This window comes from Manis javanica, chromosome 7, assembly GCF_040802235.1.
Source record: "Manis javanica isolate MJ-LG chromosome 7, MJ_LKY, whole genome shotgun sequence".
NCBI classification, from domain to species: domain Eukaryota; kingdom Metazoa; phylum Chordata; class Mammalia; order Pholidota; family Manidae; genus Manis; species Manis javanica.
In genome coordinates this window covers 105700639-105712948 of record NC_133162.1, presented here as the reverse complement: position 1 = coordinate 105712948, position 12310 = coordinate 105700639, and the positions used below count along the sequence as shown (strand labels likewise).

General features: G+C 31.5%; 1 protein-coding gene across 3 annotated transcripts in view; it reads left to right on the top strand.

The window, feature by feature from the left end:
* DARS1 (aspartyl-tRNA synthetase 1) overlaps positions 1-6071 on the top strand; it is a 96478-nt gene extending 90407 nt beyond the window's left edge. For all 3 annotated transcript variants that reach the window (XM_073241383.1, XM_037020766.2, XM_037020765.2), the window contains 5 exons: positions 559-601; positions 1900-1980; positions 3040-3151; positions 3334-3405; positions 5713-6071. In XM_073241383.1, the coding sequence (XP_073097484.1) occupies positions 559-601; positions 1900-1980; positions 3040-3151; positions 3334-3405; positions 5713-5804 (400 nt within the window). In that variant the 3' untranslated portion in view covers positions 5805-6071. The remainder of the gene's footprint in view (positions 1-558; positions 602-1899; positions 1981-3039; positions 3152-3333; positions 3406-5712) is intronic.
* Positions 6072-12310: the final 6239 nt, after the last annotated feature.

Here is a 12310-nt window from a genome sequence, read left to right as displayed (position 1 = left end):
TTATCTAATTGCTTTAAGCTGGGTAATATTTTCTTAAGTATTTTGGAAATTTTTTCAATAGGATAGGAAGCTTAAGTAGCAACCTTTTGGCTATACAAGTTTAGTTGGTTTATATAAACATTTACATTTTAAAGATTTGGAAATACTGGTTTTTGTTTTATAAAGCTTTGTAAAGAGTAACAAAAAGAGACCATTTTGAAGTGGAACCATTTAATTGCAATAATAGCCTATGTTTGTATAGTGAACTTTTATTATATGTAATTGTAAGAAATTATTTCATCCATGTTATTTCTGAAGCAGTAAATTGCTAAATCTGTCTATGGTCTTATTTAAATATTATTGAGCAGCATCTATTAAATGCTAAATCACTATGCCAGATGCATTCATAAGTGGTTTCCAGTAATACTTGCCTTTTAGAAATGGAGCATGATATTTGTATTTTGGCTGAATTTTTTATCCTTTGAGAACTTCATATACAACAGGCGCCTTATTAACTTAAAGCTCTTTTATGTTGCTATTTGATTATCATAAACATCTGATTTCATGTTTCTTTTCTAGTACACCAAATGAAAAACTGTTGGGTCGTTTGGTAAAAGAAAAGGTAGGACTCCTGTTATGTACTAGATTTCTTTTTCTAAATCTGAACCATGTTGTAGTACTAAAGAACAGTTGCAGAAAGGACTAATGTTACCTAGAATAGTATGATTCCAGAATTTTAAAACCCAAGGTGAAAAATATTTTTTTTAATTCTTAGAAAAGTTAAAAATATTCCAATAGGTTTTGCCCAGATAGTTTGCTTGGCTCAATATTTGATTTTTACACTTAGTGTTACTGAGGTATCTCTAAGAGTGAGGTCTATGTCACATTGCCAGATTAGTTAGAAAGGACCTCAAGATGATTTGAAATTATTTAGAAGTGGGTCTTCCCTGGAAAATCTTGCGGTTTCATGGGACTTGAAGGTGAATAAGTTTCCTATATGCCTCTTACATGAATGCTACTTCCCTGCCATATTTTCTAATACTCCAAAGAAGATAAAAGCTAAACCTAGTGATGTCTTTATAAAGAAATTTACAGTTGTGTAATGAATGAAAACAGTCCTTGAGCTCCTCCTGCTGGCTGCACTTGAAACTCTTAACCTGACGGGTTAAGTTCAGCAGAGCCAGGTTCCAGTTTGTCAGCTATGTTGACATTCCCCCGTGCTCCAGTTCTCGCCAAATGTTTAACATCAAAACAGTTCAAATATAATTGGTTTCCTTTTAATCAAATCTAGGTCACATAATAAGGATTCTTTCTAACAAAAATGTCATTTCATGTTAATGTTATTTATTTCAATTGTAGTTTCCATTTGAAGAAAATAACCAAATTTCTTTCAATACCTAGACAAAAATTTTAATTACTGTGAAAATAATCAAGGTTTTTTTTAATATGAATACTTTAAAAGATATCAGTTTTTCCCAAAACAGTTTATATGTTTAATGTAGTTTTAATGTAAAACCCAAAGAGATTTGGGATTATTTCATAAAAAGTTATAAAATGTATACAAGAGACCAAGTGAGCTAGAATAACAAAGGGAAAAATGAAAACAAAGTTTATTGTAGCATGATTTTTGTTATGAAAGATTGGAGATTCCATTTCAGAAAAAATGAATATTTGAACTATGATTGAAGAGTCAACAACTCCTAAAAATTAAGTATTGGAAGAATTTATAACATCACAGCAAAATACTGTAAGACAGATGTCACTTAAAGAGGCAGAAAATACTTACTGTATATACAGTGTAATTACATTAAATTTGAAGAATATGTGTCTAAAAAAGTAAGACAGTTAATTACCAAGCTGTTAGTCTTCTTTTTACTTTAAATTTTTTTAAAAATTATTTTGTGTTTATTCTTTTCATAGTATGATACAGATTTTTACGTTCTTGATAAATATCCATTGGCTGTAAGACCTTTCTATACCATGCCTGACCCAAGAAATCCTGTAAGTTGATTTTAAATAACCTATGTTTTGGGGAAGAAGGAAACTTTATTTTCATTGCACCAAATTATATAATGGGAATATGGTTTTCATTAGTAGTTTGCACTATTAATGGAGACATTGTTACTTGTATCACTACTAGTTTCTGTTAATTCAGGTCAAAATGATCTTGTGAAATTTGAGTATTCTAGCAAGTTAGTCCCAAAAACATATTAAAAACCGCTTTAATGGGTAATTTTGTGAAGATTTATGAGGAAGAAATGCCATGTAAATAATGAATAGTATTATTAGATTTGCAGGCTTTAGCAATTCTTCTTACCATTGACGTTGAACTAAGGTTTCACATTCTGTTCGGGGAGTTAATCAAGTGTGGCGTTTTACTGGTTTTCCATTGCAGTGGTCCCCAAACTTCAGTGTGCATAATCACTTGGAGGGCTTTTTAAAACACATGTGGCTGAGCCCCATCACCAGACTTCCTGAGTAGTTGGTCTGGGGTGGAGATTGGTACTTTGCATTTCTAACAAGTTCCAGATAATACTGAGGCTCCTGGTCCAAGAATCATACTCTGAGAACCATTGGTTTATTCAAAGCTAGAGAGAGTAAGTTAAAACCTGATAGGGAATAGGTGAAACTATGGTAAATTGATGTTCAACTTACTTTGCTTAAAATAAAGTTTTAAAAATTAAAAAGACTAACACCTGTTGATAATTTGAAGTTTCAAAAGTGATCCCAAAATCCTATCACACTTAAAAGCATTCAGATGGTAAAGTGAAATAAGAATCGGCACTACTTCCTGCAAGTTAGTTATGGTGCTCCAGTTTGTTATTGGCAGGTGTGGGAGAGGGGAACATGCACCCTGATAGAGGCAAGGAAGGTATTTTTCACTAGTTTAACCCTGTTTTAGAGAAACAGATTATGTTCATTGGAACCCGTTACATTACGAACCATAGGGGAAAATGGATTTGCTCTTCATGCAGCAGAATTTTTTTCTACATACATGTCATGGAAATAGGTTGATACCCACCTGAAGAGTGGTGTTTTTTTTGTTTGTTTTTCCTGCAGAAACAGTCCAATTCTTATGATATGTTCATGAGAGGAGAAGAAATATTGTCAGGAGCTCAAAGAATACATGATCCTCAGCTGCTAACAGAGAGGGCCTTACATCATGGAATTGGTAAACAAGTTAAATATATTTAAGAGGGTGATGTATATTCTGAAAACAACATTTTAAACCTTTTAAAGACTTCTCATAAACATACTCATTTATTTTAATCTTCATTGAACAATAATTGCTTTTGTAGTTTTTTAAATTAAGATGATAAATTATGTTTGGTGTTTTTTATTTGTTTTTTGTAGATTTGGAGAAAATTAAGGCATACATCGATTCCTTCCGCTTTGGAGCCCCTCCTCATGCTGGTGGAGGCATTGGTAATATTCCTTTAATATTTAACAGTAATTTCTCCAGCTCAGATTTCATGTGGCAAGGCATTTATTCAGTTTAACTACAGCTGATCCTTGAATAACATGGGTTTAAAGTGCACAGGTCCATGATAATGGAAAAAATTTTGGATATTGGAAAAATTTTTGGAGATTTGCAACAAGTTGGAGAAAATGCTTTCTCTAGATTACTTACTTGTAAGAATACAGTATATCATACATCTAGACATACAAAATATGGGTTAACAACTGTTTATGTTATCAGTAAGGCTTCAGGTCAACAGTAGGCTGTCAGTATTTAAGTTTTGAGGGAGTCAAAAATAATGCTCAGATTTTCAATCGTGTGGGGGTCAGTATGCCTAACACCTGCAATGTTCAAAGGTCAGCTGTAGGTTTCTTAAGCATTAGACTCCAGAAAGTGAATTTTGTGTATTGTTATTGCTTACAAATAAGGCCGTAAGTACTAAGTGTAATACAAATTTAAATTTATAGGAATTTTTTAAGTTAGTTATGACTTAATGAAAATTTGATTGCCAAGGTATAAAATGAACAGCTAACTTATGTATAATGTCTTATAAATAGAGTATCCTGTCTCTTTTCATTGATAGGTTAATTTAGATGGGTGCAAATTGAAGCTCTTCCTTGAGTTAGCTCAGATTGCTGCTAAATGTTTTTGTTTAAATGTAATATTTTGTTGACTTACAGGACCACTTCTAGAGTATATATGTAAGATACTGCTCTGTGATTTAAAATGAGTAAATGTTCAACTAACTCAACTTTTGAATGTCATATCAAAGAATCTTAAAAGGAATTCGGAATATATAGTTTCATTGAAGTTTTTGTTTGGGGGCCTTTTTGGTGAATAGCTAATACACATAACAAACATTTCAAATTAAAAAGGTATAGAAGGAGTGTGCATTCATCTCCCTACAGGAAATTATTGTTTCTAGTTTTCTGTTTACCTTTGCAAGGGTAATCTTTGCCTATGTAAAAATCAACACACTTTTAAAAATATATTTTGCATACAAATTATAGCATACTATATAAACCGTTGAATACCTTGCATTTTTCACTTAACTATATTTTGTAACCCACTCCTTCTCAATACTTAAAGAGCTTTTTAATTTTTTTTATTGTTAATAGAATCCATTGAAAAGGTATACTGTAGTCTTATTAACCAGCTTCCTATTGATGGACATTTACTTTATTACCAGCCTTTTGTTATTATAAAAAATACTACATTGATTAAATTTCAATGGAAATTTTTTTTTCTATTTTTTCTTAGAATATTCACCTATGTGCTTTTTGTATAATTCTGTACAAACTTTTGTGACAATGTAAACTATAATCTTACTTGTGAAAAAGGACACTTGAATGGTTATTAAAATACCACCTATTTCTTTGTAATTAGTGTTTGGGAGGAAGATGGGATATGGTTGGGGTTTTTTTTAGATTAGTGTTAGATTATTATGGTAAAATTACAGTGGCAGGGTTTTTGAGGGGGTAAGAAATAACAGTAAAAATGTTAATTCTCTTATTTCTGTTTTAGAAGTTAAATATATTCCTTTAAAATTCAAAGTTGCTATATAAAAATATTCTTTGATCTTGCGTTTTTTGTGTGATATATTAGTCTTCTACAACTTGAGTGAAATAGGTAAATCAAATTGCACACAGAAATTTCATTTGCTAGTTCTGTTTCTTAGGTGGATCTTGGTGGTAGTTCTTGTCAGTAATATAGTATTTAAGTCACATGTCGATATCAGTCTTTTCTACACTGATATGTGTAGAATGTTTCTACACTGGAAACATTTAGTACAATGTACTCTAGAGTCCTTTAGAGTACTACCATGTCTGACATGTTTCATGTCTGTTCTGTTGAATTACAGTGAGTTTCTGGTACTTCCATTAATAAACTTCCTTGAACAAATTTGTGGCCCTCATACTGATGGCCTGGACTGCATAATTAGAATCTGGTCTCATTTGAAAACATGCAGGTTTATAAAATGTTTATTTGTATGTTTAAATCATAAATTTTAGACATTTACATTGATTTTTGTAGTTCGCATCTCACAGAATCTATGCAACACAAGGATATCTGAGTTCTTCCCACATACATCATCTCTATATCTGAATCAAACCCATACATTCTTTTTTAAATAAACTCAAAAAAGTAGAAGTTATTTTCCTGTCTAACAAGGAAAAGTATTTTGTTCATCAGACTATATTGGTAGTTTCAATAAGTAAGACCCTTGAGAGATTTTCAGAAAAAGAATTAATGATTATTTTGGTTTTTTCCAGGGTTGGAACGAGTAACGATGCTGTTTTTGGGGTTGCACAATGTTCGTCAGACCTCAATGTTTCCCCGTGACCCCAAACGACTCACTCCTTAAAGAAAGTCGTGCTTTTTATTCTTTCCAGTAACCTGTTATTGATCAGACTGTACCTTAGGTACTTAAAATATGGAATAGAATAAATGTCTTATCTAAAGTGCCACATTAACTTTTGGATTAATTCAGTATAGGTTACTTTAAAAGATAAGATTTTTATAACTTTGGACATGCTTCAGTAAGAAACAGTAAAACATTTTAATGAAAAATTCATGATTATATTAAAAATTCATATTGCATTGCTACAATAAATGTTAAAAATTTCAAACAGTTACGACTCATTTTTTTCTTTTCTATATTACAGCAGCTGCAATATTAATGTCTTAAATTTTCAATATTTGAGCTTTTTTTAAATTCTGACATTGAGGCAAGAATAATTTTAATGAACATATAATTGACATATCATAGAAAATGAGGCAGAGAGTATCAATTCTTTTAAAAGTTGTTCCCAGAAATCATGTAAAGCAGGTGGGAATACTGGTCAGAAAATATGCAATATAATATTCTGTGAAATTGGTAAATTCTAAACCTGAATTTCAGTAAAATTTTAAACTTAATTATAGTTGTTTTTGTGTAACTTCATGGCAGTCTGATTTTATAACTGGTTCTTGGCATTTATAATTTTGGAAAAGAAAATACACAGCTGGTTTACATAAATGCCTAAAAATAAATGAAAACTGATAAATTTATAACACGTATTCATATCAGGATGTAAGTTCAGATGGGTGTAAGAGGAGAAAGCTCTTAAAAACTCAAAGCTTGGGCTGCTTAGTAGTGTTTCACGTGGATTAAAAAATTGCAGAATTTTCTGTATCATTTTTAATGGTATTTGCTGTATTTAATGAATTTAAGGTACTGTTATTTAGTGAATGTCACTAAAATCCACTCTGGTTTTCCCTACCAAAAAGAAATTTCTGTGTTAAGAATTATAATTAGAAACGTTTTCCTTCTAGATTATTAAGTATGTTGATGCTAATGTTAATTTTACAGTGAACCACACGTAATGGTCAGGAACAAAACAAGTATTTCTGTTTTGCAGATATTTTCCTACAGGAAAAGAAAAAATAATTCATAAAAATAGGGGAGTCACCCATGTTTTCTTCCATATGCTACCTCTATAGCTTTTCTTCTTCCTTCCTAATTACAACCCTTAAATAGAATTCGTGCCTCATATCGAATTTACCGAGTATCATAATTCTTCCAGGTGGTAAAGATACCTCGAGACAAGTGCTGGGCATAGAAGCCACAGGGCATAAATCTGCAAAGTAAAAAGCTAACCTTTTCAAACAATATGGCTTCTCTCTCACTTACCAGCTTTACATTTCCCTGTATGGCCCCGGAAGATGACTGGTTAGCCAGAGAGACGGGTAAGATTCCTCAAGGGAGGAACAACCTAAGACAGGCACAGTCGCAGGGGGGCCATCAGGTGGGAAATTGAGGAACAACAGTGGTGAAGCTTAGAACCTCACCCCCACCCCCCACTGTGTTGAGAGAAAGCTTCTGCATCCATGGATGTTTTATTGCCCTTGTCTAGCTCGGATTAGCACGTAGTCTACAGGCACACACCTGATCATCTATAATTGCTCTCTTACAACACTGAACTATGTTTTCTACCTTTATCTTGCAACTACCTACCACTTCAGCAGTTTATTAAAAATAAAAATAATAATAAAGGGAGAAATGTGGGATCCACATATAAATCAAGTGTGAGAATCAAACGAATATTCATATTTGACCTGATTGTTTATAGTTCATAATGCGTGATCAAAACCGAAAGTTTCTGTGATGAATGCCATTGTACTGTTCACCATGTAAGAACTTATTCACTATGTAAGAATTCGTTCACCATGTAAGAACTTGTTCGTTACGCTTCAGAAGATTGGAGACTGACGAGAATTAGGCTTGAGATGGATTAATGATTGTGCATTGAGCATTGACTCCCCTATACAGAATTTTATTGTTGTTAACAACCATTTGATCAATAAATATGAGAGATGCCCTCTCAAAAACAAAAAAAACAAAAAAATAGGGGAGTCAGAGAGGTAAGATATTACCCACAGACCACAAACATCTGTCCATTATTTTTGAAAGTTAAATTTATTTTACCATCTAGATTTTGAGCTCTTTGAAAGTAGGGGCTGAATTTTTAGACCTTTCTTTCATATCCTATGAGATTTTCTTGAGTCTGTCAATAAATTTAAGCCACACCAAGAATGCAATGGACTACTATCCACCTTTTTCTGTATTAGTGTAATCCCCAGGCCCTAAAATAGTATAATAATAATGGTGCTAGAACTATTCTCAGGTTCATAGAATTGTAACTTCTTTCAAAATAACAGTCTATAAGTTCTCAGAATGATATAATCTTTAAAAAAAAATTTATTATTAAATATTTCAAACATGACAACCAGATTAGAGCATAATAAAAAGGACAACCTTGTACTTGTCCCCCTGCTTTGTTAAATCTTAACATTGTCGTATCTCCTTCAAGTATTTTATTTTCTTTTTTTAAGGGAAAAGAAACTGTGAATACAATTAATGCTTCCTGTGTACCTACCTTGATCCTATTCATTCCTACCCTAGTGGTAACTACTTTATGAATTCAGGTTTTTTAAATTCTTTTCCATGTTTTTATATTTTAACTAAATATTTATGTTTCTATAAGCATTATCTAGCATTGTTTTGCATATTTACTTGATATGTATATTCTGGGGTTTTTACTGGAATTCCCTTGAGTGTATAGAATATTTTGGAAATACTTGGAATCGTCTTCTCTGATTGAACATGATCTTTCATTTTAGAGGTAACTTTTTCTTTAATTGGTATAAAATATATTTGTATTCTATAATATTTTTCAAAATTGTTTTTTAATTTTTAGTTTATGCTAGAATACCTTTACCATTTTTTTCTACTGGGAATGGGATTTTTTTTTTTAACCTTTAAAATTTTAACCTGTTACTAAGGCATAAGAACACAATCAGTTACCAGTTTTTGTATGTTGCCTTTTCTATGTAGCAACATTGCTGAATTCTTATTAGTTCTAATTGTTTATATTGAGTGCCTAGTATTTTCAGAGAAGACAGATATGAGAGACGATAGCATAGTAGTAAAAAGCATGGATTCTTTGACTATACTACCTGGATTCACATCCTGATTGTGCTCTTTACTAGCTGGATAACTTTCGGTAACTTGCCTTACCTCACTTCCCTCATACATATAATCCATTCCATGGGACTATCGTAGGGATTAAAAAGTGTGAAATGCTTAAAAAAGTGCCTGGCACATAGAAGGTGTGTGACAAATAAGGAGAGTATTACCTCTTCCTGTCTAATTTTGTTGTCATATTTACTTATTGCATTAGTTAAGCTTTCCAGTAGAATGTTGGATAAGCAGTGATGGGGACCTGCTTTTCTTGTTTTTGATTAATTTTAAGTATTTCAAGTCTCAAGATGAAGTGTGATCTTTTCTTTAGGTTTTTGATAGATTCCCTTTATCCAATCAATGAAGGTTCCATTTGTTATGAATGACTGTTGAATTTGTCACTTTTTATTTGCTGCAATTTTTTTTCTACTAGTTTTAAAGATGGTAGATAATAGTAGTAGAAATTCCTGAATTTTTCTGGAATGAAAATGTGTATTCTGACCTTGATGAGTGTAGTCATATAAATAATGTTGTTCAGAACTTCTTTGTCTTTGCTGTTTTTTTCTAGTTCTGTCAGTTGCTGACATTGGACAGATAATTTTGGAATTGTCTATTTCTCCCTTTAATTCTGTAAATTTTGGATTTGTATATTTTGAAGCTTTGTTACTAGGTATACTCATGGTTATGATTGTTATGTCTTCCTGATGAATTGTCCTTTTTATCTGATGAAGTGCCCCCTAATAATACCGGTAATGTTCTCTCTTGAAATATGTTTTATCTGATCTTAATATAAACATTCCCATCTTCTTGTGCTTATTCTTTGCATGGAGTATCTTTTTTCACCATTAACCTTCAGCCAACCAGTATCTTTAAATTCAGTGGGTGTATTATAGACAATACACAGCTAGGTCTTAATTCATCCATTCTAACAATCTTTCCATTTTAAATGGAGAGTTTACCTAAAGATTTAATGTAATAATATATAGTTAGGTTTGCATATCATAATAATGTAATATAAATGAAAATATATATAAAATAATATATGGTTAGATTTATATTACCATTTTATTGTTTCTTACTTGGCCTCCTGTTTTTCTTTACAGTCTTTTTTAAAAAAATTATTTAAATATTTTTTTAGAATTTTTTTATTACTGATTAATTTTGTAATTTTAACTAAACTTCTTTGTAATTTTTTTTTTGGTTAGTCATTGCTCTAGAGATTATAATACTCATTCTTAACTTTTATAGCCCATTTATAGTTGCTAATTTTATTTTTGTATCTATAAATTATAAACCATATAAATGGTTTATAGCCATTATTTCTTTTTTATATTGTTCTCTTCCAGTTTGGATAACTATGGCATATCAGCCTCTGATTTTTTAAACTAGACAGAGAGTTGTTTTTAGTGGATAATGTTCATAATATTCTCTCACGGTTTTAAAAAAAATTAACTTCAACTTTTTGTGCCTTTTCTATTTTAAATTATCAATGTCTTATTAGACATTTATTTTTGAAATCTCTTAAGCTAATGTCTTTAGTTTTTTATCTGATTGAACCTCTCTGTTGTTTTTTAGTTCATTAGTTTCTACTCTTGTGTCATTTTCCTTCTTTCTTTTTTCCTGTCTGCAATTTTTTTTTATGGTCAATAGTTATTTAATAAACTGACTTCTATTAGGTTTTGTGCTCACCATTGTTTCTTATATTTGTATATTTCATCTGGGTTCACTTTCTTAACTAAAGTACCTCCTTTAATGTTTCTTTAAGTTAAGGGTCTGCTGATTATAAACTCTGAAGCAGTTCTGTTCTCTTGAATGATTGTTTGGCCCGGTATAAAATTCTAGATTAACAGTTATTTTCCCTTAGCACTTTAAAATAATACATTAAATCCTCTTGTTGCCTATGCGCAGTTTGTTGTCTGTAGAGATATTTTTCCTTTGTAGATTATCTAGCCTCTTTCCTTACTGGCTTTTAAATTGCCTCTTTATTTTTGATATTATACCAATTTCTTATGATCTGTTTGACAGTTAGTCATCTTGCTCAGTATTCAGTGTACTTTTTGTCTAGAACCCAGATCTGTTTTCAAATTATGTAAAATTCTCAGGAAGTATCTCTTCAAATACTGCTTCTTTATCACTTTCACCTGTTTTTGAAACATCAATTAGCTATGTTTTGGTCTCTGTTCTGTTATTTTTCATCTTTATCTCTTTCTGTGTTCTGGAAGAGCTCAGTGCTGTCTTCTAATGTATTTAATTATTCTTAATATATACCTAGTCTAAACCCCATCTGTTGCATTTTTAATAACTGTTTAATTTCTAACTAGTTCCTATCTCATTTTTGCCTTTTTTTTATTCATACATTCTTTGGTGGCAGTTACACCCATTATTCATGTCTTTCAATAAATTCTGTATCATAACATCCTACAAATATTTTTGCCTGTGTCTTTGTTTTTGTCTGTTCTTGACATGTGTTCAGATAGGATTTATCACAAGTAAACTCACTGGACCATCTTGAGGAAGATGATTATAATATGAAAGAAGAAAATAATGTTAAAACTGATACTCTTCTGGCACAATAGTTTTCATACTAAATTGTTGTCCAGTTGAAATTTGCAGTGGCTGAGGGTAGCAGGCTCCACAAGTAGTTCTCTCTTTGATTGTTACAGGGAGCAACATAGGTTTCTGCTAGGGTTGAGCTGGATTTGTGTGGAGCTTTTTGCCATGGTCCATTTGTTATGTCGATTGCATAACTCCCTGCATTTCAGATTTTTTCTTTTTCTCTTTAACTTATAGTAAGAACACTTACCAAAATAAACCTTAGTTAACTCAAGCTAAAACAAGTTTAAGACTTTAAAAAAATAGTTCTCCTTTAAGTGGATGTTTGTATACAGTACATAGATGGTTCAGGCTAAGAATATATTTTTCAGCAAACAAGCTCCTGCAAGCTCTAGAAGGTTTGTTGTTGTTTTTCCTTTTTTTCTTACAGCTCTATTAAAATATAATTGACATATTTGGAAGTATTTAGACCATTAAAATGTCTTTCCCATAGGTCAGCCTGGTTTTTTAAAGCTGCAGTTATAGACTTCATGACATTGGCTTTGGCACTAACTAGAGAGAAAATAACATTCTCCTAATTTGTTTTAATTCACTCTGCTAACACCTGAGGATTTCTATAGATTCTGAATTGCATGTATTATTTGGTGTTTCAGTTTCTCAAAAGTCAGATAGATCCAGATTAAAACAAACATTTTTATATTACTCTTCCATATTGTCAAAACCCTGCATAAAGGACTGTGGTTATTGACTTGCCAGAGTAGCCATTTGTTCCACTATGTGGTATCTTCACATTACCTCATCGGTACAACAGAGCC